This window comes from Ruditapes philippinarum, unplaced genomic scaffold, assembly GCF_026571515.1.
Source record: "Ruditapes philippinarum isolate M1 unplaced genomic scaffold, ASM2657151v2 ctg2299_1_1_1_1, whole genome shotgun sequence".
Lineage (NCBI taxonomy): Eukaryota > Metazoa > Mollusca > Bivalvia > Venerida > Veneridae > Ruditapes > Ruditapes philippinarum.
The window spans coordinates 166,922-193,477 of record NW_026861485.1 but is presented as its reverse complement, the minus strand read 5'-3'; the positions used below and the strand labels follow the sequence as shown (position 1 = coordinate 193,477).

The 26,556-nt window shown below is 30.0% G+C and overlaps 2 protein-coding genes across 2 annotated transcripts; one reads left to right on the top strand and one right to left on the bottom strand.

The window, feature by feature from the left end:
* Nucleotides 1-1,316: 1,316 nt before the first annotated feature.
* Nucleotides 1,317-11,811, bottom strand: LOC132715785 (uncharacterized). Its single transcript, XM_060698852.1, has 2 exons — nucleotides 11,658-11,811; nucleotides 1,317-6,400 (listed from the first exon to the last, which is right to left on the bottom strand). The coding sequence occupies exon 2, from the start codon at nucleotides 6,285-6,287 to the stop codon at nucleotides 5,475-5,477; it is 813 nt and encodes a 270-aa protein (XP_060554835.1). The 5' UTR covers nucleotides 6,288-6,400; nucleotides 11,658-11,811; the 3' UTR covers nucleotides 1,317-5,474.
* A 6,766-nt stretch (nucleotides 11,812-18,577) lies between these two features.
* On the top strand, nucleotides 18,578-24,746 carry LOC132715789 (transmembrane protein 45B-like). The gene is made up of 6 exons (XM_060698857.1): nucleotides 18,578-18,670; nucleotides 19,925-20,033; nucleotides 21,336-21,528; nucleotides 22,222-22,293; nucleotides 23,083-23,246; nucleotides 24,478-24,746. Exons 1-6 carry the CDS (start codon nucleotides 18,578-18,580, stop codon nucleotides 24,732-24,734), a joined length of 888 nt encoding a protein of 295 aa, XP_060554840.1. The 3' UTR covers nucleotides 24,735-24,746.
* The last annotated feature ends 1,810 nt before the right edge of the window (nucleotides 24,747-26,556 follow it).

Here is a 26,556-nt window from a genome sequence, read left to right as displayed (position 1 = left end):
GGATTTTTAAGTCATAATTTCTCCTTATCAGACTATTGAATTTTGTTTTATTTATGTCACGTTGCTAAAAATATATCATTATGTATATTATATATCATTTTCTGAATTCCAAAAACACTTGCGTAGTTGATTTAAATTCCGCAGCGGACTTTGGATTCTATTGATTAAGCAATGTAGCTTGCAGTGGTTACACTCGGGATACCGCTCGTTTTTTAAATAATGTACGAAGGGACAACTGAGTTCCTCACACACCAGTAAAGTTTGTAAGTCACCGTATAACTTTTACATTGATGGTGTCACTTAAAATACAAAAGCATGTACGTTGTTTAATTTACCTCATTACCATAACGCCATTATCACACGTAAATAAAGATTCATAGTGAACCTGATATTGTAATTACAAGTAAGAGCAATGGCTCGGCTAGAGCATCGAACTTATGGTAAAGTTACGACATAAAAAAATCCAAAGTATGAGCCCAAAATGTTTGACAGACATATCATTTATAACGCCGGATAAAATGTTACATTTGTCACGCGAAAGGTCGATATCCTAAACACAACCAAAAGGCTTAATGGTGTGTGTATCTCTATCTAAATATATATTTAAACAAAGTTATTTAAGTCAATGGTAGTATATGAACGAAATCTTCTGTTTTATCATAACTCCTCCAATAGCTTGTTAATGACTTGTCATTTACTTTTGGATGAAGCATTGTGAAATCCGCGAACTTGACAAATGATAAAATATTTAAATAACACAGACAGTTGTGGGGTCATCGCAGGTATGTGCACGAGGCATATCTTAGATTTTTCGATGAAAGCGTACACTCATTTGAGAGTTTTGTGCCAAAAACATTTTAGTATTTATATTGTGTCCATTATGTGAAAACTGTACTGTATAATGTGAATATCAATTTGTCACGGAATGTGATATGCATAATACATTACGTATTAGGTATTATTAGGAATTCACCAAGATATTTTCTGGTTAGACTAAGTATGGCAAAATTTGTTGAACTGTTAAATATCTAAAGACAAGGAATTATGTGTTGAGGGAGAACAATTTCAATCAACATGATGTACTTAAACTTTTTGTAACACCCTCTTAGATTGTTTTACCTGTATATATGCTAATTTAACCATGTAATTATTGGATATATGCTAAAACAACTATGTAATTATTGTCATTAACATATGTTGGTTAATTAATGCCGATGTTCTGCATATGCATTAGACAGAATAAACTTTCTATTCTGTTCTGTTCAATATTGCAATTGAGGTAAGAACAATTGCTAAAAAAATAAAGACAATAATGATTTCAGTGTTCATAATTTTAATAACAAAAACTGTAAGAGATTTACAATCATGTTAAAACAATATACATATAAAAAGCCGTTAAAATATCAAAGGCATATTATGCATCAGAAATCCATAATTTTTCAATTCTTTAGAAATGTCAAATCATGTGTTAAATAATGTTTAAGTAATGGATTTACAGCACGATAGATGTTTTACTATAGAAAAGTTGAAAACGTAGCACTTAACATGCAGTTATTTGTCGTAAAGGTAGCAAACTGTAAACGAAGAAGTATTTTCAATTCCATACAAAATACTAGTTCTCTATAATTATACCAATTGCCACAAAGCAAAAGTTGCAAAAGATAGTTCAGGTATATAGCAAATGAGTATATTTTTTGGAAACTGCTACAAGATATGAAAAGTAACAGTATTTTTGAGAAATGTAAATGATTTCTGAGGCATAATGTGCCTATTATATGCGGGCTGTCTATAACCCTGTTAATGTCTAATATCATTTATTATATGTAGATCTATATAAATAGTAATACATATCTTTATCATAGTCTTTTCATTCAGTTATGTTAAAATATAAATATAACTAATATCTTGCTTAAGATAACTGTTTTGGTTTTTGTATTATTCAACGAATAACACATATTATATAAAAAGCATATTGGTAAATATTTAACCATTGCAATATTACTTGTTATGCTAACTAAAAATAGAAATTGACAAATTAGTAATTAGAAATAGAGCAAGGATTTTGAATGTATATAACATATGAAAGCATCTATTTATATGAAATTGCATTGATTTCTTGCAAACATAAATGCACGAAACACACTTAATATAAACATGTATGCAAACATTCTAATAATACATTTTTAAATGAAGATAGAATAGAAAAGTGAAAATACATGGCAATCCTCGTGATTTAAGTCTTTAATTATATATATCATATCAGTAATCATATTGTTTAAGTTATATCATATTAAAGTGTATAAAACTATATCTATCTTTATTGCCGGCACTTTTCAAAACTTTTGTTTCAAATTAAAAAAACCACTAACATTCCTATATGCCAAAATATATTGGTATATTTTCTTTTGAGTGAATTAATCATGCACGAAATCACTGCTAAACGGTTGATGACCTACTTAAAATAGCAGCATTGCATTTTGTTCCAAAACATTTTATTCTGGTTTCAGTAAAATATTCATGCGTATTAAATAATAGAAACATTCTATGTTACAATTCATATGAGAATCGACCAAAAGATTTTTGAAACAACATAATCTTATCATTTTTAAACTTTATAAAATTATTTTATTAGATATAGCTTCATACCCTTTACAAAAAAACAACTTTTCATGCCCGTCCTAATTTAAATCAGGTGTGTTTAGTAACAAAAACATTTTATTTTACAATTCTTTTGATAATCGACCATGAGATTGAGAAAATAACATAAACTTAACCGTTTTTACACTTTAGAAAATAATTCATTAGATTTATCTTTACACCCTTTAAAAACTTATCATTTAATAGCGTCCTATATTGAAATTCAAGGTTAACAAAAAGGCATACTGAATGCTAAATATCAAACTAACGAAAGAACATGCCCTTGTAAAGAAGAGAACATCAATCCATGACTTTTTGACCAGACATTTTTTCTCTCAATAAAAGACTACAAATTCGTGTTTTTCATTGTTATGTTTAAATTTCACAAATCATTAGTTAAGCAAAAATATGAACGTTTGTTTTCGCCGACTTAATAAAACATAGTTTCTTCTTATTACAATCAAAGATACATTTTGCATAAAATAGTTCTTTGCAGGAATTCCAAATAATTGAATGTGAACATTTATATGGTTAATACAAATATTTTTCCAGAACAATTTATTATCAGCTGATTAATATAAATAAGTAATATCGGATCATGTATCTAAAAAAATATCCATATATAATTCTATAGTGGTTTGTTGTTATGTATGGTATTAAATACTCCAAACATAATTCAGAAAGAAGATACTACTACTAAAGAAGATGCTACGCAGTTACAATAATAATATTAGCTGTTCAGTTTGGAAACCAATATAATTCTTGAACCAACAATTTTTGAATAACAAAATTATTCAATCTAAGAACAAATATATTTGCATTTATTGCGTATCTGATCAATGTGCTGGCCATTTGACGCCACACTGGTTAGGAGAAACTACGGAACCCTTACACTCAGGTAATAATATCATATACATATAAAACATCTTTGTTGAGCCAATGGTGAAACCGGGATTTGATAGGAAATAAAATATTACAGACATATTATGCTCATCTATGGGGAAATATTTTTATTGCAGAAAATTATTGAAATCTAGTAAAGTCTTCCTGAATATGTTTATTTTGAATAAGTGAATGTATAAACTATGTTTGGGAAGTAATATTCCCTATTACTTGTCAAATTAAATTGGTCTATCCTTGTAACAACTGCCAGTTTTTTAATGACATATTGCAATCATACTGTGATTACCTAATACCTATATTGTGCAGAGTCAAAACGTAACATATTTTTTCTGTGTGTATTCAAAATATGATTATTTTCCATTTCAAAATATACTATATAGTTATTATCAGTTGTTTTCTCAAAAAATCAAAATTTGGGCAAAATATATCCTTAAGAAATGTATTAACAAAGATATTGCAATTGAATTCATAATTATGTGTCCCTATAAAAAAAATATCATAAAAATAATTATAACTGTCATATTCAAAGATACAAATTCAAAAACATACTTTATCACAGATTTATTATACATTAATATTAAACACAACAAAATGTTGTATTATGTATTTTGTATTGACGTTGAAAGCGAACGTTTGCAATACATTATACGAGGCTTCGCGCCCATGCAAAAACATTAGCAATTGGCAGGAAGGGACTTTTTTACAGTGTTTCAGTAAAAAACAAACATGAAAATCATAAATATACATATACAATTTACTGTGAAGTCTAAATAAAATAATTTAAAAATTATTATGGCTTTTTAATAAAGCCACATCATTTTTCTGAGAAAGCGCGTATGCATAAAAATCGCAAAGTTTGTTATTTACATGTCACATCTTCAACATTGAGATAAAAATGCAAAAATCTATTTTGTTTCATATTTTTAAACTTAATTTTGACTATTAAAACTGTTTTTATTCCCAGAATTTTTATTTTTTATTATGACAATATTCAACTGAATTACATATGTACAAGTTTATTTATACGAATTGTATACACTTATGATAATTATGGCATGCCTTTATGTACATTATGATTAATAAAATGATTGTGGAATTGTAATAAATATGTTAATGTACATGCATTACAAAATGTTAAATAATGATGTATATCTAACATCACTCATCGAATAGCACAACAACTTGAACTAGAAAATATTATTTCCACTTTTAAGCAAAAACAAAAATGATCAAAAGCATAAGAATCTCATTTTTAGACAGATCTGACAATGATTTTGTTCTTAACAATAACTTTTTCCACTTTTATTTGACCTGTATTTTTACCCTATATTTTACCTATGTTTTCATTTTTTTATATAAATAAAGAAACATTATTTCTAAATTTTAACTCCATGTTTGATAAATTTGCTAAGAAGATATAGCTTAATCAGTGATTTGTTCATATTCGTTTAATTCTTTCTAAATTTGAAATATAAAACGGATAAAAGAAAATCACTTACAAAGCACCACTGCAGATAATGAAATACATGTAAAAATTTTGTAAAAAATATAAATATTTGAAATTCACTTTTCAATGGTGAAACACCTTTGCTTTATAACATTGTTCTGAAACATTTGAATAATATTTTTTTTTTGAAATTTAGAATATATTAACGCAATGCACTGTCATTGTTTGGCGCCTTTTAAGTCCGAAAACAAAAATATTTCTACTGCTCTAAACAAATCGAACATACTGTCCAGTAAGAGTTGCTTATATAGCGTTATTTTTCTGATTTCTTCTTCTTCCTGAGACGTGTCCATTCATATAATGTGAAAACTTCCTGATTCTTCACCGGTTCTCAGGCAGGTTATAAAGCATCACGGGGATGTCATCACTATGAAGGCTGAGATACGAATGTTTACTGAAGGTTTGATTTACATGAACCTGTATTATATCACCTTAATGCACTATTCTGTCCATCGACTGGCTCTTGGTTCGTGGATTTCAAACTTTGTTTCGTGAGTGAGGAGCCAGTTGTGAGATAATTGTCAAGTAACTGAGGTGCTGTCTCACGTGTGTCTGCCATTTGTTTATTGTTTGTCCTTGACACACACTCGTTTGAAAGTTCATGTTGTTTTATACAAGCACCAACGTCTTTGCTTGTTGCACTAACGTGAATTGCTAAATTTCTGTTTAAGTTATTACTTCCCTTGTTTCCATTCCGTGCTGCAAAATGTCCAAGTGGTTGTATGATTATACGTTGTGATCCCTGTGCTGGAACGCTGCTGTGAACTGAGGGTCTAGACACAATACAGTTTGTACTGGGAATTCTAAATATCTGTCCACTTGTCCGTGGAACCGTCTGACTTTCAGATCCACTCGGTAGCAATGATTGTGGTGACACTATAGCGCCTTGCGGTATACCGGGTCCTGGTTGCCTGACAATATTTATATTTGAATTTGCCAGAAGTGTATTAACTTGATTATGTTCTGTTGAGCTTTCAGAAACATTTCGGCTTCTACCTTCCTCACTTAGAATGAGATTTCTGACTTCTTCATTTTGAGGCCGACTTACTCTTCTCTGATTTCTGCTAACTCGTCTATTAGTTCGCGATCTATCCACTCCTAAATAGCTATTGGGAAGCGGACTTGGCATTCGACAAATGTCTTTTATTTCATCGGCGAAACAACACACTATGAATACTAGAGCAAAACATATCGCAAATGGTATGAGAAGAGCAAAGCTTAAAGAATCGAACTCCGCCATACCTATCAATTTTATGTTTGTAGTATTTTAGGCTGTTTAGATTGATTTAATAAATTAGTGTAGCAGATGTGACGTCTTGAACGTGTCTGTCTCTCCGCAGTTCTCCTTGATTCCTGAAAAAATAAAGAATTCAAACTTTTATTAAATTATCAAAGCTAACATTTTCTTCAGAATAACATACCGTATCTTCCAAAATCATGTGTTTGAAAATGAAAACGCATCCTGGGTCTAAAAATGAAAACTCAGTATGTTCTGTACGTTACTTAGTTACATGTATTTCAATAGTTCCAAATATGCTGAGACATAATCCGATATATCAAACAGGAAAATATATGAAAACAAAATTGATGTTATAAAATTAAAATAAAGTACATTTCCTGTGACAAATTTCATGAAATAAATTCAAGAAATGATATAGACACATCTCCTGCTAAGCCTTTAAATTGCAATCGTTATAAGTCGGTAAAATTCCATATATAAAAATTCCATATATAGTTTGAAATTACCCATTAGAGACATTTAATTGGATCAAAGAATTTTCCAGGGTCATGTCTTGGAAAAACTGTTCAGTAATAGCTTAAATGTACATTATGATGTGTAAATTTTCCTGTAAGCTAGAATTACAAAATGAAATTGTATAATTATGCACTATGTATGACATGCATGTGTTTGTTTAAATGGGTTTTTTGTTTAAGTTTGTCACATGCGCGTTTGTCACATGCGCGTTTTAATGCGTATCAGTTGTTTATTTCTTTCTTAATTTCTTTATAAATATCTATATATCTATTTTATAAATATTTATTAATTTATTAATTTATCTTATAAATTATTTATCTTATATTTAATATATTTATTTATTTATTTTTGATTGATTGATTGATTGATTGATTGATCGATCGATCGATCGGTCGATTAATTGATTGATTAATTGATTCTTTACATTCAAATGCATTTATTTATTTTTATTTATTTATTTATTCATTCAATGTATTAATTTTTATTCATTTATTTTTTTAATTTATTTATTTTCTCTATTTATTAATTAATTAATTAATTTATTTATTTATTCTATACAAATGAACTGTAGCACATTGGAATGAATGACTTTTATTCCATTGAACCGTTTTCATCGCAAAGTGATTATCTATCATAATATATTATACATACAAAACAGCGCTGTATATACATGTGATGATATATATGTAATTAATTCATAGTTAATCATTATTTTGTTTTATATGAAACATGTGGAGTAGATATTTTCATTCATTTACAATCTATTCAACGGTATGTCAAACGAAAACGAAATAAGATACAAAATACTCGTGTCACATTAGCATAATGTATAATATTCTAATTATTTAGGTTATAATGATTGTCATAAAATGCCATGTAATATTTCTGCTCTAAAATTTTAAAATCATAATAATGTATGTCTAAAAAGGGTAAATAGTACGTATAATAAATGTTACAATGGAAAAATCAGCACATTATCATAAAATCATATTTTGAGAGGACTGCATTTAATTATAAGTAATTAAAGTTCTATGAGAAAATGCAAGTTTAATATAACAAGCAAGGTTTTTCAAAATGATCTTATTTTTTTATATTTAATAACTCTACAAGTTTAATGACACGATAGTAATGGTAAATATATTTTTGTCTTATATTATTATAGCATGGATATAATTATAAGAATGAAATGATATTCATCTTCAAGGTCATGTGTATTACAATAAGTACAATAACGTTCTTTTCTAGTAAGCAGTAACTCTTCTCATACCATACCTTCCTGTTTGTATACGTAACCTACTTTTAACAACCTACTTTTCTAGTGTTCCCGATTCACATAAAATGTAAACTTATAAATTATACACCCAGGTGTTTAATGTAATGTACATTCTGATATCTGCCTTACAATACAAAGAGTATAAAATACATAGAAAAGTCTACATTGACACGACCTTGATCTTATTTATATATTAACCGAGATACGTAATATATATACATATACATAAGCATACACTCACATACTAGCATACCTGACCAACATAATTAGCATTTATCGGCACAGATGTAAACAAAACACATTTCATTCATTTATTCATAGGTAGAACACTTACTTATCAGCCAGACACTCACAACCAACAACAGTATGTTGCAATATTACATGGAACACCTGTTAATGTACTTTATTTGCCAACATCATTTCTATCATTTCCCCCCAGCAACAATTCTCATAGCAATTTGCAACTAAACCTCATTTTTACCAAAGGAATTTTCTGTTGCATGAAGTAATTATTGATTAATGATCTAAAACATATTCAAGAAGGTAAAATAATACTGAAAGATTGTTTGAAAACGAATCATATCTCTGGAATATATTACAAAAGAATCAAAATGTAATGATTCAAATATCTTTTAGTAAAACATCTGTTTTCAAAATGCATTTTCTGAAAACGTTAAAACAAATAGACTATAAACTCCAGAAAACAGAATCCCTAAAGAAAGCCCAACAGGGCAAAGTTGAACATGTTTTAAGCTCGGTTTGATTGAACCTGTTCAAGGGCGGTACTGAAAAGTGCAAGTTTACTGCACACGCCCCGTAGCACCGGCTTAAACAGAACATATTAAACTAGTAAAATTTTGAATTTTTAAACTTCAACAGGTGTGTTCATATAAACCATACATTAGCCACAAAATTAAACTTATATAAAATATCAAACTGTTTTTCAATCGTCCGAAAATAAAGATTAAAACAGCATTACGTTTAAATATGTACTTAAAATGTTTGTAATAAACTTCCGTTTACATGCGGTAAGTTATCGGTAAAATTCCATACATAACCGCAATAATCGATACGGTTAAAATGTATGTAAACATAATGTTACTACAACACCGCATGGAGAATGTGCTGAACATTATCCGATATTACCTAAAATACTTCTTTAATGATGAAGTAAAATTATGCAACATTTAACAACATTTGAGCCCTATGTTACTGTTAAACACATCTAAAATAGTTCGAGAAAAACAGTTTAGCTACAACTTGAATTGCTTCTTATGGAAATTTACACTCTCATCCATTCACTGTTGTAAAACATGCATTTATAAAATGCACTGAAAGACTTATATATATATACTGTAGTAAATCAAATGTTTCTGGTTAACTTTTATACATTTAAGCCCAAAAGGACAATTTAAGTGTACAAAGCGATATATCTGCTGAAAACAATATTGTTTAGATTTTGGAAAAGAATACTTCTAAAATACCTGACTCAAAGAAACGTGCATGCTTTTATTCCTTAAAAAGCCATCTTAGAAACATTGATTTATTAACTTTAAAAACCAACAGCCAATTTTTTATTTTTTTTTTCTTCCAAAACATTTAATTGTATGAACGTGCAATATTCATACATGTGTGTTAAAAAGAAGAGACATTCATTATGTGTGTACAACTGTTTCAAAATAGAATCCCTACGTCAAAAAACTGAAAATGTTGCAGGCTCGGTTTGATTGAGTCTGTTCATGGAACGGTAATTGAATGTACAAGTTACCGTCCATGCCCCTAGCACCGGCTTAAGCAGTATTCAACAATTAACATAAACTGGAAAAAATTTGATTTTTTTGCAACAAAAGTCGACCATAGTTATATGGAAAAAAAACATACTTTTACTAATTATATACTGTTTATAGATTTTATAAAAAAATATTTCATAGCATACAGCTTTATATCATTCACGCCTAAACTTAATAATATATTTCATATGTGTGAGTGTTTTTTGTTGTTTTCTTTGTTTTGTTGCTGTTGTTGTGTTGTTGTTGTTTTTGTTGTTGTTTTCCCTCTTTTCTTTCGTTGTTGTTATTTTGGAGGTGGGGTGCTATATACATTTTCAAATCTTTAGTCATTAGCCGTAGTTTTGCAGCTATTTGGCAATTATTACAATTGCACTGATTCGGTGTTTTGCATGGAAATAACTGTTATCTTTAACATATTGACATTTCAGGGTATTAGCATCTAATACGTTCTAAATCTATTTTTACAAAACCATATAATAATAAAAACTCGTGTTTGACCATTCTTTCAACATGTGTTACATTTAAACGCGAAAAAAAAATGAAAATAAGACATTCCAACAACCTACTTTAGCAATTAACTAAAATCATTGTCAAAAAATGTTTGCTTGTCGTACAAATCATATAAACATATGTTTGTAGCGCTGCATTGTTAACAAAATAAATACTGTTAAAATATTTTTTAAAAAGATGGCTCAGTCCGACATAAAACTTTTAAACAGGAACTATGAAATTTCTTAAATTTTATAACTTCTTTTAAAACATTTCTTAAGCAAACAAAAAACGTTCATTTTCTAAGTCAGAATTAAAACAATTAAGTAGAAAAGGAAGACACTACTTTCACAGAACCTGCATTTCATCTAGGCATGGCATAACATCTGGTATTTGGCATTGGTTCATCAAATCTATCTTTCTTAGTGTAAATAGTGGAACTGTTCAAAAGTACAATACAAGTCCAAATAATTAGACGCAAAAAAGTTATTTAGCATTAAGTATTAATCATTGTGACATTTTATATTAACAAGGCTTAACGTAACATGGAAAATGACAAATGTAAAATATCAGACTCATGAAAGAAAAGCATGAAATAGGTTACGTATAGATATGTCTTATAATTAGGGGAGATATTATTTTAAACCTATATAACATAACATTTACTTAACGTTATTATTATTATTATTATTATTATTATTTTTATTAACATTATTATGATTATTTTTTATTTAATTGCTCTTTTCATGCAGAAAGTTCATTCAAGGCAATAAAACAACTTGGATAGGTTATTCGAATCTAGGTACATAGGTTATACATATAGGTAAAATTTGTAATGGTATCTTAGGGTCAAACCAGGTCAAAATTGTGTTTATTCATAAAACCCGTCTGATGTTAATATAGTAAACAAAACTATGCATTTATTTTCAATATATTGTTTTCAACATGATTAATAAATCTGACGAAATTTACAGCTCTGGGAAAAAGTATTTTGAAAAAAAAATAATCAGTATAATTTAAAATGTGGCAATGTTCGTTTATTTATTTTTTTAAAAAAGGCGCGCGTAGAAATGATATTATTCAATAATCTTAAAGGTATTGATAAGTAGCCTTTTTAGTGTTAAACAATGCTTAAGTTTAACATTAAGACAATGTACCCGAAAACTACAATTCAACACAGACTCGTTAATGAAATTATCATACAGAATGCTACACAGGATATCGTAGTTAACTAAGATAAGATAACAGTCATAAAATTATCATAATTCAATGTACACAAACAAAAGGTAAAAGTATACTTACAATTCCTAAAATAAATCCAAAATGGAAGATTTCATTTGTTTAAAGAACAACTTTGCTTATAAATATTAGATAATTTCCAATGGGAAAATTCTGTTCATTCACTGTACAATAATACTATACTATTGATTCTAAAAATAGATTTGTGTTTGTACACAAGCTGGGGATTTTCCACTGAATTCTTCCACTGTCCTACATACTGTTTACCGTCATACTAAGCGTATGACAATATATTTAGTAAGCTGGAGAGGGTACCAGACTATGGCGGGAAACTTGAGGGTATTATTTACTACCCGATATTTGAACGATTTAAAAATTGTTGAAGTATACGTAGCGTATAAACGAAAATAGTTTTTTTGCGATAGATTAATAATAACATAATTTTTACAATTTTGTAGAACCAAATGTATCGAAATGTCAACTTAATTCAATGATTTAAAAGCGTAACTAGGTAAAAACTGTTCGAAAAAATATATGTTTTAATGTGCCCAAACATTCAAAAATATGCTCATTATGCAAAGAAACTACGGAAGATATAAAAAGAAGGCAATGTATGACATAACAAGAAATATCTTTAAAAACAGATACTCGGTCGAGATGAATCTGCCTTAACTTACATTTTATTATTCATGAAGAAATGTTAAATTTGAACTTAAACATCTGAAAAACTGAACTAGAAAGAGAAAGAACTTAAAAGTGTGAAAAATTTAAGAAGAAAGTTGTTTCCGGCACTTCTTTAGATTAATTTAAAAATTAGACACGTACACTTTTTCAGAATATTTTTGTTGTTTTTGTTGTTGAACACGCATGCGTTTCTAGCTGTGCAATAGTTTATGATGTTTTTTTCAAATTCCATGTCTGTTTACTTCCTGCAAAAAATGAAAAAGTGATTTATCAGAAATGGATACATAAGTAAATAGTAAATACGTAATAAGTGTGATTTACTTCATGAAAAATAAATCATGAAACACAAGGACAAACCGTAAAAGTAATATGTTTATATTTTTATTTTTATTGAAACGAGCACTGTATGAAGATGAAAATACGTGTGTACATATATATATATATATGGGAGCATGGGAAATAAAGTTTCCATGGAAAGACTGCTTGCTGCCCTATTTTCTAGACATCGTGTCATGGCTAAAGTGTATGCAGTTTATTTTAATCACACAGCTTACCTTCTTTTAAACTGCTCATATTTAAAATACGTGTTTGTTATACCTAACTTCTATCTATATCATTAAATGAGCAGCGACATGACAAAACCAACATAATGGGTTTGCGACCAGCATGGATCCAGACCAGCTTGCGCATCCGCGCAGTCTGATCAGGATCCATGCTGTTTGCTATCAGATTCTCTACTTGTAATAGAGTTTGTAAGCGAACAGCATGGATGCTGATCATACTGCGCGGATGCGCATGCTGATCTTGATCATGCTGGTCGCAAACGCATTTTATTGGTTTTGTCGTGACGCGGCTCAAATATATTTTCTGTCGTCATGATTGATACATTTGCTATCTTGAATTTAAAACTTACATGACAAATATTGAGGGAAACCCATGTATGCTTGTATATTCACTATATTATTAATTATAAATATAAGTACTGTTGTAACACTCGCTTTTTTCTTTCTTTTCTTTTTCTTTCCATCTTTTTTCTTTCTTTCTCTTTCATTTTTTACAATTTTAGATCTCAAATCTCACCTGATACATGTAACAAGTGTATATGTCCAAAAGTAATAGTGAGATTCGAAATTTATTTTATTTACTTAACCTTTTGAATTTTTATCAATATTATGAAAGGGAGTTTCAAAATATGTAACAGTATAAATAATTTTTCTCCATGCTCAACCTTCACTCCTGTTCAAAGATAAAAGGTGAGTAAATAGCTTTATGTTTTTTTATAAATAAGATATGTAACCATGACTTTATTACAAGATACGTGGCCATGGCTCTGTAAATGAATGTACGGATGATAAATCAGCGCAAGACATTGTTTTTTAACAAAGCGTATTTTTTTGTTTGTTTGTGTTATGTTGTGTTTTGTTTTGTTGGGTTTCTTTTGTTTTCCTGTTCGTTATATGGTCCTTTCTTCCTGTATATATTTGTATGACATTTTCTCGTAAAGCTGGTAGTTTTGTCCCTCATGTACCGATTCAATCAAACCAAGTCTGCTATTTTCATGTTATTTTGCATTTTTAAATGCTTCCGGGGATCACTTTTATCCAGATATTAAAGGGACTCCACTAGGAATTTTTTCTTTTCTTTTTTTTCTTCTTTTTCTTTTCTTTTCTTTTTTTTTTTTTTTGCATGACGAGGCTCCGAGATTTGTAAATCATTCGATGAAGGTCCCTAAAACAATAACTTGTGTGCAATTTTTCAGATCATTCTCTCTCCCCGTTTTCCAATATATTTTACTTGTCACTAAAAAAGAAGAGCATTGCAGCACTTTTCACTAAAATCGGGCTAACAACCCTTTCCAGATGTTACCATATTAAATGCTTCACTTGATTTATGTAAAAAAAAAAATCAGCATGAAATAAATCGATCAACAATTTCATGTCCATCCATTCAAATTAAAATTTATATACAATATAATTATATATTTTCATATAAAATTTCATTAATCAATAGCAGTCCACCATACTGGTTACTATAGATATATTTATTCTTTATTTGAGAATCATAGATCATAAACAACAATGTATAGCCTAAGAAGGATAACTCTTCAGCACATATAACCATGGTGTATATACATTGCAGATTTACCTCCCTTATTTATGCTTATTTCATTTCAAAAATTAATTGTTCTTCCTTTAAATTGTTGCGTTCTACCACCAGTTCATTTGGTTTATTGTCGCTTCGATAGCACTCCGATTCTGCTGTCAATGTCTCACAAGAAATATGAAAAGAATTAAAGCCTGATAATTCTAATCCTAAACTTTATAACCTGAAAAAAGAAAACACATTTTAATGTAAACATATATGCCTTAACATTTTAAATATATGATAAATTACCCGATAAACGATTGTCAGGCTTTAAAAAAGTTGCAGTTCATTCTGTTGAAGCCCAAAATCTGCTATGGTTCGAGGTCCAAAATAACACATTTTGTCTCCTGTAAATACAAGGGGCAACAGAAACGCCGTCTCTGCTTTAGTAACCCCTTATACATGCAAAAAACAAACAAAACTACTGGTTCTTCGTTATGAAGATGTTATCTTATTGTTTTAAGCTTTAAGTTTGTTACCACTGTAATATGGATTAATTTTAGTTCAAAATCACTGTTTACAAAAAAATGGCGGCCTTGACATTTAAAATAAACAGCGTGAGGTTTCTGGCCATGTTTTCGAATTTCGCAATGCTCACGTTAAAAGTCACAACAACAATTTGATGCTGAAATTGCATTTTATAGACAACCAGTCATGTAACAAAAATAGTCACAACACCCAAAAAATTTTCCCCTTTTAAATTTGAAGCTGTGGCTTCAAATTTTTCTCTTAAAGGAATCCACTTAGGCCCCTTAAAAAATTTAAACTAGATCACCGAACAATAAAACCCGAAAGATTGCAAAAAATTTTAAAAAAAATATACTCGGAAATAAAATGAAAATCGTATTTTTGTGATATTTTTGCCCTATTTGAGTAAAAAACGTTTTGGTCGAGACTAATATCAAAGGGAACACAAATCACAGAAAAATATTTCCTGTTCCGTCAGGTCGTAAAACCTCGCTGAAGTCCCTTTATAGTGTAGACGAAAGAACGAGTTACTAATGCTTTGAACTTTATATGCTTTAAGAAACCTCAGTAGAGTCCCTTTAAAGTGTGGACGAAAGAACTAGTTACATGTATATTGTATACTTAATAATGCTTTTAACTTTACATGCCTTAAGAAATCCCAGTGGAGTCCCTTTAAAGTGTGGACGAAAGAAAGAGCTATATTTTATACTTACTTACGCTTTTAACTTAACATGCTTTAAGAAACCTTAGTGGAGTCCCTTTAAAGTGTGGACCAAAGAATGCGCTATATTTTATACTTAAAATTGCTTTACATGCTTTATGAAATACTAAATACTAAGATTTGGTAATGTTTAACGGCATATTATGCTCAAGAAATAATAGATTTTTCTTCATAAGAAAGGTCACACTTGATTTTCATAACGTTTATATACTGGTATTTTTTAGCATTTCAGATGCTTATAACCTGAATAAATCAGCTCTGAATGTGACATTATTTGTACAAAAGTAGTTAAATGTAAACAAAATAGTAGTTTGACTTCCATACAAAATACTTAATTGCTACAAGTGTACTATTTGCCAAATGACAACATATGAAAAAAGTGGCTCAGGTAATTGGCCAATGAGTAACTTTTTTCAAAATTGTAATTAATAAACACAAACAGTAAAAAGACTTTGAAAAATAAAAATAAAAACATTTCTGGGACATAATGGCCCTAATAACGTTTAATGTTATCATAATGTACGTAATGCAATATCATCTAATTTTTATGTTAATTACTTTAAATGAGCAAGTTTTCCTTCTTCTTTTTAAATAATGGAAAAGGAGTCCATCTTTGGATATGATAGCTAATTAAACTCATCGACAAAATTGATTTATTTTATAAAAACACTTATAATTATTTCAACAATCCATGTTCAGACAATATTATCCTGGGTAAATATTTGCATTCATGTGATGGCCATGAAAGTATTTTAATTGTTGACATAGGTATAATACCAAGGTACTTGAGCCATCGAGAAACCATCTTAGATATCGATTTAAAACAAACAAATATGTTTGTAATATATGTGTATCACATTGTTTGTACAAACACTGTCCAGTTTTCGACACATTAGAACATTTTGAAACCCTAAACGTAACCATGCAAACAAAACAAAAGTGTCTTCTTAAGGTTAATGGATAATTTCAGAATATTTGCCCTGTCGTACTTCATAGTTTTTAGAAATTGATGTCCTAGTAATTCGAAACCAAAAGCTGTAGTTCAGAAATATGAGATTTCTGCATGTTTTCTATTTTCAACGTTACAATAACATCCTGATGTCTGTTTCGTTTGATTTTGATTTTTCTTTCTTTCTTTTTTCTTTTTTCTTTCTTTCTTTCTTTCTTTCTTTCTTTTTTCTTTCTTTCTTTCTTTCTTTCTTTCTTTCTTTCTTTCTTTTCTTTCTTTCTTTCTTTCTTTCTTTCTTTCTTTTTTTCTTTCTTTCTTTCTTTCTTTCTTTTCTTTCGTTCTTTTCTTTCTTTCTTTCTTTCTTTCTTTCTTTCTCTTCTTTCTTTCTTTCTTTCTTTCTATGCTTTATTTCTGTCTTTCTTTATTTCTTTCTTTCTTTCTTTCTTTCTTTCTGTCTTTCTTTTTTTATTTCTGTCTTTCTTTCTTTCTTTCTTTTCTTTTCTTTCCTTCTTTTCTTACTTTTCTTTCTTTCATTCTTTCTTTTCTTTCTTTCTTTCTTTTCTTTCTTTCATTCTTTCTTTTCTTTCTTTCTTTATTTCTTTCTGTCTGTCTTTCTTTATTTATTTCTTTATTTCTTTTTGTCTTTCTTTATTTCTTTCTTTCCTTATTTATATTCTTGCTTTCTTTCTTTTTTTCTTTCTTTCTTCATATATTGACAGTCAATCCATATAGCCGGCTTCTCTGGAAAACGAATCTGAAATTTCATTATAATGTATTTTAAGTTAAATATAAATTTTACGCATTTTAGCTTAGTAGAGAAAACAAAATGTAAGCATACCAATCACTTATTCAAGTCTTTTTCTTAGACTTTCTATGGCTTGTAGCATATTATATATCAAAAGGTCCCCGACTTCATTTATCATGCAACTGCCATGGCATTTGCCTGAATGCCCCACCTCTTTCAGCTCATATCAGCCTCGCCTGGTAAAATTGATATCAGTACCTTGTTATTCTCTATATATTTTGCTTATCTGAGTTAATTTTTGAAAACAAAGCTTAAAGTAAGTTGGTACATAATGGAAAGTACACTATTATACTCTTAATAATTATTGTTTAATAGTATTGAGTATCATAAACAACTAATAACGAAATAAATATGGATGATGGTGATGCATTGTCCGATACTGCATATTAATTATCAATACTGCACGTTTGTCACGTCGTCGCTTTTCATTGGATAATCGTGACGTTTATATTATTAGCTATAAAGATTGTTGACAGGTTGTATGGCCCTATATAAACGGCTATTTGGGTTATATTTACAAATGGCCGTTTATATAGGGCCATATAACCTGTGAACAATCTTTATAACTTATGATATATACGTGTACCTATAATAGAGTGTTCCAGAACAAAATTTTAGTTTTCTTCATATAAATGTTCATTCAAAATCAGTTTAAACTAGATCAACATTTTTTGTTCAAGAGATATTTTATAAGATTATGATGCATTTCTATTGTTGTTTGTTTGTTTTTGTTTATTTTTCTTGTTGTTGTTTTTGTTTTTATAAATATTTTAAATATATTTTGAAAACGTTCAGATCGCAGACCACTTTAACCCGCTGCATGCATATGTCTGCCAATCTTCCTTAATGTTTTCTATTTCTTTTTTTTCTGTGCTTTCTTTGCTTTCTTCTGTTTTTATATAAGTTTTGTTTTCGGTCAACACAAACCTTAAGATGTTTGCATTCCTTATCTAATAATAAAGAAAAATCCATATTTAAAAGTTAATCTGTTTGTTCAGTGAAAGGTGTAATTTTATTTAAGCAATTAAGAATATTTATTTTATCACATTATCAATTTGAATATATGGATTCAGTTTTCCATCAATTATCGGTATTTTTACACTAAAAAGTGTAGTATTATTTATCAAAACAAATGTAATTATATGATAAATTGGAGAACGTATTTATGCATGTAAGAAAGTGATTTATTTTATAAACTGGTCATTAAAACAATGGGTTCGTTTGCGGGACATATTGACGAAGGAATCGCTTTCATCATTCTTGCCTTATGGTGGATGGTCAACATTTTCCGGGAATCATTAAAGGTACGATCAGAGCTTTTTTTTTCTTTTTTCATATCATAATAAAAACATAATATTATTTAACATGACAATAATTAAAAAGAAAATCTTTTCTCGTGCTTTTTTGTTAGTCTGTTTGCAATTTCCAGTATCGTCCATAACAGTCTCAATCAAACCGAGTGTGTACTGTTAAAGGCCCGTTAAAGGCTCAGTATATCACAGATATGCTTTTTAATTCTCAGAAATTTTTATTTTAGGTATTTTGTTATAGCTTCCAAAACATTACTCATTTGCCATATAGATGAACTAACATTTGCTTCTGTTGCTTTATTTACATAACATAACATAAATTTTATTTAACATAAAATTGTAAACATACAATATATAGTCAAATCATATTCTGTATAGTGTAAAGTGTTACAAGTTACAATTTTATTAGCAATTAATATTATTATAGTAATTTAAGACAAGATACTACTTTGTTTACATTTTGCTACTTTTAACACACATTTATGCGAGTTTAACTCTACTTTCTTCATTTGTTAAACATCTTACATGCTCTAGATCCATTACTAAAACATTTTAAACAATTATTGTTTGACATTTCTTAAGAATTGAAAAAAAAAAAAAAGATTTCTGAGGCATGATCTGCCTTTAAACACCATTTTTAATTTTGCCTTTTAGGTGGTCATTTGGGGATAAGGTTTTACAATATTTCGTAGAATTTCGCGTGCGCTTTAATTTAGGCATATCTTCACAATAATTCACGTAATTTGGTAATACATCGATTTTTGCAAGTTACCTCCCTTGCATTGTCCACTTAAGGTACGGCTTGGATCAATGCAACAGACGTATGCTGTGAAATACCAGGTGTAATTATGTCGATAATACTTTATTTCACATACCTTATTAAGTATTCATTTATATTCTTAAAATTTCATAAAGTAAGACTGTAGACAATTATGTCTTGAAATAATAAAGAAATATGAAATTGATTTAAAAGAATTGACTTGTCCATAACAGACTCAATTAAATTGTCCCTGCAACATTTTCAGTTTTGTCGTTTTGGGCTTTTTTCGGAGATTCTGTGTTATCTTTATTGTATTGTTGTTAAAATGGTTGTAGTTGTACAAATTTGAAAACATATTGTCTAGTACAGTATTGTCTGACTATGCATGTATATCCTTTCTTATTTCTTTATAATTTTGTGAATGCTTTACATATATCATTCGTAATAAGATTTATCACTCTCATCATCCCTATGATTTCTTTCTGTAGACAAATCATCAGCCGGAGCTCTATCACTCCCAGATATCATATACAATAAGGATAAAAGGCAAAGTTGTTCCTCTGGAGATATTTCTAAAAATATTGTTTCCGCTAGGAGGTAAGTTTGGTTTTACGGCGCACTAATACAATTGAGGTTATATGATCAAGAAAGATAATTTTGGCTATCCTCATGTGTTATAAACTAAGAGCAACAGCAGGGGTCAAAATCACTTCACCTACTGGACCTAAGGTAGCACCTCACAGTTAATTTCAAGTTCCTGCCGTCAATGTCCTACAAGCAATACGTCTATTAATTCTGATACAAAACTACACAACCTGGAAAAAGAAAAAAACATTTTGTTAAGAACATAATTATATGACATAAAATTGCAAATCTACAAAGAAATTTTCCCATCTTCAATAGGCAGGCAGTCAAAAAAGTTGCAATTCATTCCGTTGAAGCCCAAAATCTTCAGTGGCCCGAGACCCAAAACAACACATTTCGTCCCTCTGGCAAAAAATACCTGCAAATATACAGGCTAAAGGAACACCGTCTCTGCTTTAGCAACTCCCAATACATGCAAAATATCACAAGGAAACTGGTGCTCAACCTTGTAGATTTTTTGCTACTGCTAAAAGTTTGTACCCCCATGTAAAATGACTGGTTTACCGTGCATGCTGTTTAAAAGCAATGTTTACAAAAATGGCGGCCTTGACATATATAATCAACAGCATGTGATTTCTGGCTATGTTTTCGAATTTGCCAGTGATCATATTACTAGATGTCACAAAAACAAATTTCATGCTGAAAATGCACTTTAAAGCCAACCAGTCATATAAAGCCAGAATATTTACTATATCCAAGATATCCTCCCTGGCCATTCGAAGCTGTGTCTTACATTACTGTGGTGTGCTACCTAAGAGATGCATAAACTCCAGTAATTCGAACCCAAGTCATTTCTTACGAGCATGTAGTGCTAAACGGGGGCTGCAATTCTGATGCATCAACCCTCAAAGGCAACCCACTCATCGTTTGTACGGTTATTATGATCGTCTTTGGTAACTTCTATAACTGCCCTAACTGCCCTTTGACTTTTAAGTTGACTGTGATCTGTTTCTTGAATTCTTGGGATACAAAATTATCCCACTTTAAAGAAAAGCTTAAAACCTGTCAAAAATACACCAGGAGTTGGCCTTTTATTCGAATCTGGCTTACATTTCCTCTGTATATACATGTATTTCGTTTCACCGAGTAGTAAATCTCATGAATCAATTTTTCAATATAACATAGCTATTTTCTTTTTCTAAAAATTGTGTATTTGATTTAATGTACTTTAATAACCATGTATTTTCTCTTATATATGTATGCTTGAAAATGATAGAATATGTAAATAAAACCTGAAAACTTGTATTATTTTAGGTTTTGCGGCGGAGATTATCGATGCCAAAACATTTGTAAATGAGGATGGGAATTTCTCCAATCTTTCGGACCTTCAGCACACGACAATTTACATGTTGTTTGTTATACATGGAATCACAGATCTTCTAGCGCATTATCGTCTGCCGCAAATCAAAAACGCCAACTATTTTACGATGATCGTGTCCTTTTTATGGTAATGTTTGTTGTTATTGTTGTTTTGTGTTGTTGTTTTTTGTTGTTGTTTTTTTGGGGTTTTTTTTTTTTCAAATACGAACTATCATAATGTCATTTCGAAGAATTTTTATATGTATGTACACTTTTTGACATCGATTATCTAAATTGTATAGAAATGGTCTATCAAATTTGTTTTGAATTGCCAAGTTGTACCTTGTTTTTGTTTTCCATTTAAGAGCCAATCCTTAAACAATTTCTGAAATGAACTGCTAAATGGACGCTATGTCAACCTTGAAAGATAATTATTTTTACAATATGTTCTATAATGAATTCGAAATACATTGTATTGTAAGAAATATTATCTTCCCTCGCCGCTTAGGGTTCAAATTCCGACAGCTGCTTTGGATTATTTTATGTAAGGAAGCTATCAAGCTAGCCTACGGCACGTCGGTGTTTCTACTCAGGTGACTGTTCGTGCTTGAAATAATGCACGGAGTGGCAAGTGAGGTTTTCATCCACCAGTAAAGCTGGAAAGTCGCCATTTGACCTGTACTGTGTCGGTGCGGCGTAAATCCCAACAAAAAGGCAATATTAGCTGTGCCACTGGTTCTTGCTGCCGGGTAGTGTGGGAGTTGCGTTCATTGAACGCCGCCTTTCCTTGTTTATCTTGTTTAGCATAATTTACCTTAGAAATAACATTCGTTCTCTGTAGGTATGGGACAGCTTTTTACTTTCATAGTGAGCCGGGCATGGGGAAGCCTCCTTTGGAAAACATGATACACAGGTAATTAGAATTAAAAATACGATTTAAATTTTCATCTGAGAAATTTTTTTAACTTTTTTTTTTGGCTTTCTTCTTAAGGCCAGTGATCTTGGAGTTTATGCCCCCTTGGGTCCGAAAGGAGGGTTTTAAAACCCTGGTTTTTTTAAAATTTCCGAGGGTACCCAAAATCTTTTTTCCCTGTTCGGGGATATGAATATAATGTGTGGGATAGTTCGCCGTTAAGCTAAACAAACAAACAAACAAATATATGTACGAACTCCAGTGGATATCCTTTAAAACATGCATATTTCAATTTGATTGTGTAACATATTTTTACAAAATGACCTTCAAACTGGAATATGAGATGAACAATATTGTTTGTATAATAAAGAAAATAAGCTAAGGCTTACTCAAAATGAATTATAAAGCAATACAGCTGATTTATTATCTTCTTTAAAGAAACTATACGTCATTGGTTTTATTTATTTATTTATTTATTTATTTATTATTTATTTATTTATTCCTGCATTCATTTTTTTTCATGGTGAAGTTTTGAAGTCTCTTATATCCTTACTTGACAACTGAAGCCACTTTGTAACGATACAAAGAAATGAAAGTGAAATATAAGATATATAACGCGACATCGAGCTTTATATTGGAAGTTTATTTATTTATCTATTTTTTTTATTATTCTTTTAACTTGATCTTTCAAATTATTTCTACGTTGCAAATCTTTGGTTAATTCGTTTATTATATTCTTTTACAAATGCATTTAACTGTTGTTTGTTTTCTTTTTCCTTCTTTTCTTAGGCTCCCCATTCCATTTACGTTGTTAACAAGTTGTGCTGTTTTAATTGAAATGAATCAACGTAATGCTGTGTTACCTCAATTATTACGATGCTTTTGCGTTTTGACGTTAGGGACGTGGTTTACGTATTCGTCATTTGTTTTGTTTCTACCATATCCGTTTCCGGGTGAGTAATAAGTTGTGTTTCAAACGTTGATAGTGAAGAAGTGAATCAAGTTCTTGGTAAACACCTTCATTCGTAGGTGCTTAATACGGACCAAATCGCTAAGAGGTCCATTATGTTTCAAAATATTTTGCCGTTAAATGTCGTAATGGTGTTAAACGTCGCACCATTTTCCATTACCATAAATTTTATAACACTACCATTATGTGCAATTCAAAAACGGGGTTAAATGTCAATTTTAACGTTATTGGTGATTGGGCTAGCTATCTGGAAGATGGGAAAGATTGTGTATGTTAAAATTAAGGTTTTTTAAAATTTTTAAATCTTAAAAATTTAAAACATAAAAGTTAAAGGCAATTCTACATTAATAGTAAAAAGCGGATTAAAAAATTGTATAAAGAATTTTTTTTTAACTGAAAAATGAGTTTAGATCAAAAGCTTGTGTAAATATGACAACATTTTACAACACTGCACCTTAACACTGCTCGAACCGAAATGAATTTACCAGTATAGAGAGATGCATATTAACCAGGATGCCCATCCTTGCAGACTGAACCGGCTCTGTACTTACGGCTGACTAACTTTAGAAAATTATACCTTGATATTCCCAAATTGATAGACAGTTCTGAAACAATGGAAACTTGAAAAGTGCATTTTACAAATTCAACATGTTAAGTCTAACCAATGTCAGAATGTATTTTTCTTGCAGACCATCACTTTACCTTTTCTATTACATATAAGATCAGTGCGGATATTGTGGAAATCCGACGCGTTTTTTGGCAAAAATGCCCACGGTGCAATATTTGCAAAACAAGTGTTAAATATATCTCCCCTATTTAATGCATTAAAAACGTTTTAGAAACGTTCATGTTCTGCAAAAATAAACCCATTCTATTGTTGGTGCAAAAACCCTTATGTTTTTTCATGACACGGCTCATTATAAATCTTGCGACATGAATCGGTAGTGTTGCGACATAATAAGGCAAGGGAACATCGTGCCACATTTAGCGTTACCAGATAAGACAACCAGATACTCAGCGCCAGGCTTGGTACTAGCCAGTTAACAAAGGTTGTAATGATCGTACTCAGCCGTTAGATGCGTTTTATTCTGATTGGTCCATTATTGAGTTGATATTTCCGTAATGATGTAAACGAAACGCAGTCAAACTTACATCAGATAAAAGTTTAAAATTTGGTGCTATATTTTTATTTTTACTTATCTTTTGTTCTCCAGGAAGCCATCACAATCCAGCTTGGGACCAAGACGATGAAAGAAATGTTCATTTTATTGTTGCGGCGTTTGGAATTCATCTCATTGTAAATCTCACATTCATGATGACGTCATATATTGTCATGGTTGTATACCGGAAGTTGTTCGTAAATTCGCGTGACCTGACTGATGAAAATAGCATGTGCAAGTATAAGATCTTAGACAATAATGTGGATGATTTAGATTATGATGATTCGGTCTATAAAGATGATGCTGTGTAGACGACCATAACGCTGTAAATTTTGTCTAAAAAAACCAATTCCTTCCGGACTCACCCAAGATTGGATTTTTAAATTAAATGAAATTTGTTTTTTTTTATTTTTCTTTTTATTCGCCTGTTTTATAAAATTTTTAAATCATTGAAAACGTTTTTTAAAGAGGACAAAATGTAATAAATGAAATTTAATTAATTCAAAAAAAATTTTGTTGAACTAGAAAATTTTTGGGTCTTCAACTTTTAAGTGACTGCTAACGCTAGCACTTTTTAGTTTTATTAAATCTTAATTTATCTTTATTGGGGTTTACTAATAAAATCCTATCCCATGATTTTGTCTAAGAATTCGCGGAGGGTGTTTTGATGTCTATTTATCTGTTGTTGTTTTTATGTTTATAATTTTGAACTCTACGGAGTGTCCTTTCGTGTCTTTTGTAAAATTCGCGGAGGGTCTGTAACTGTATTTTTAAAAACAATTCGCAAAGATTCATGTTTTTATTCGAAATTACGGCTAGCTTATTGATACGCTGTTTGTTATCAAATCTTGAAGGTTCTTGTGGCTTCTGATTTAAATTTGTAGAGAGCATTTGTTGGTTATGGATTCTTCGGGAACATACAATTTCCGTAGATGAGCAATCTAGCCACATTATGATTATTCCATTGCAAAATAAGACACTACGGTTGAAGGGGTAATAAGGTAAAAATAGACAATAACCAGAAATAGATGGCGTTATACCATGAATTCCATAAGTTCCAATTTGCTCATATGAAAATAACCTTTCTGAGTATATGTAAAAATAACCACAATAACACATCAACAAATCATTCTAAAATTGATCATTTACCGTCGTATAGGACATCAAGTGTTAATATTTTTTTCATGCTAATAAAATTATAATTCCTCTGACAGAAATAAATACATACGTTATTTTATTTAAATGTAAACATTTGTCCCTAGGAGTGTCAAATTAAGTCTTATTTTGCGATGTAAAAAGTAAACAAAATCCATCCTCTTTGTTTTTCTGTAGCATGATGTTCTAAGTGCAGAAGCTCTGAAAATTTTGCCATTGTTATCACTGCTTAACCAATAACGCAGTCTTATTGTAATGTAAAATGTTAACAAAATCCACCCTCTTTGTTTTTTCTGTAGCATAGTGTTCTCTATGCAGATGTTCTGAACATGTGGCCGTTGTGGTCACCGTTTAAGCCATAACGCAGGTCCTCAATTGACTTTTTTTTTAATTTTAATTTTATGTTAAAAAATAGGTTAAGCATTGATTACGTTTTACAATATTGGCAAGCCACTTACAAAAAGTTAACTTACAAAAAGTTTACAGTCCTGCAAGCACGCTATTTCACTTTCAATATATCAATGATATTAACATATTATCAGCATATTTACATGCACTTTAGATTTAAAAAAGATGACATTGGTTTCATTTGTAATAGGCTGATATCATAATCAGTATTTATAATTTACTTAATTTAAACAAAATGGAAATTAAATCTTTAAACTTCAAACGTTTAAGGCGGTGTATAATTTTTCAGTTTGAACACTTTCATTTAAACAACATGGTTGAAATGTTTTTGCAACAAGAAAAATATAATAAAAAAACCTCTAAACATGAATCCATGTATGTGATGAAGAGGACTTCCGGTGTTTTTTTATCGTAAATGATCCTTTAAGACTTTGCCTAATCCATGGAGAGTTATCTATGTTTTTTATTTTATTTTTTTATTAAATTTTGCAGACGATCCTTTACTGTAGGAGGGTTTTAATTTCGGAGAAAGGGGGATGGGCCTCATGATGTATTATTTAAAATTCATGG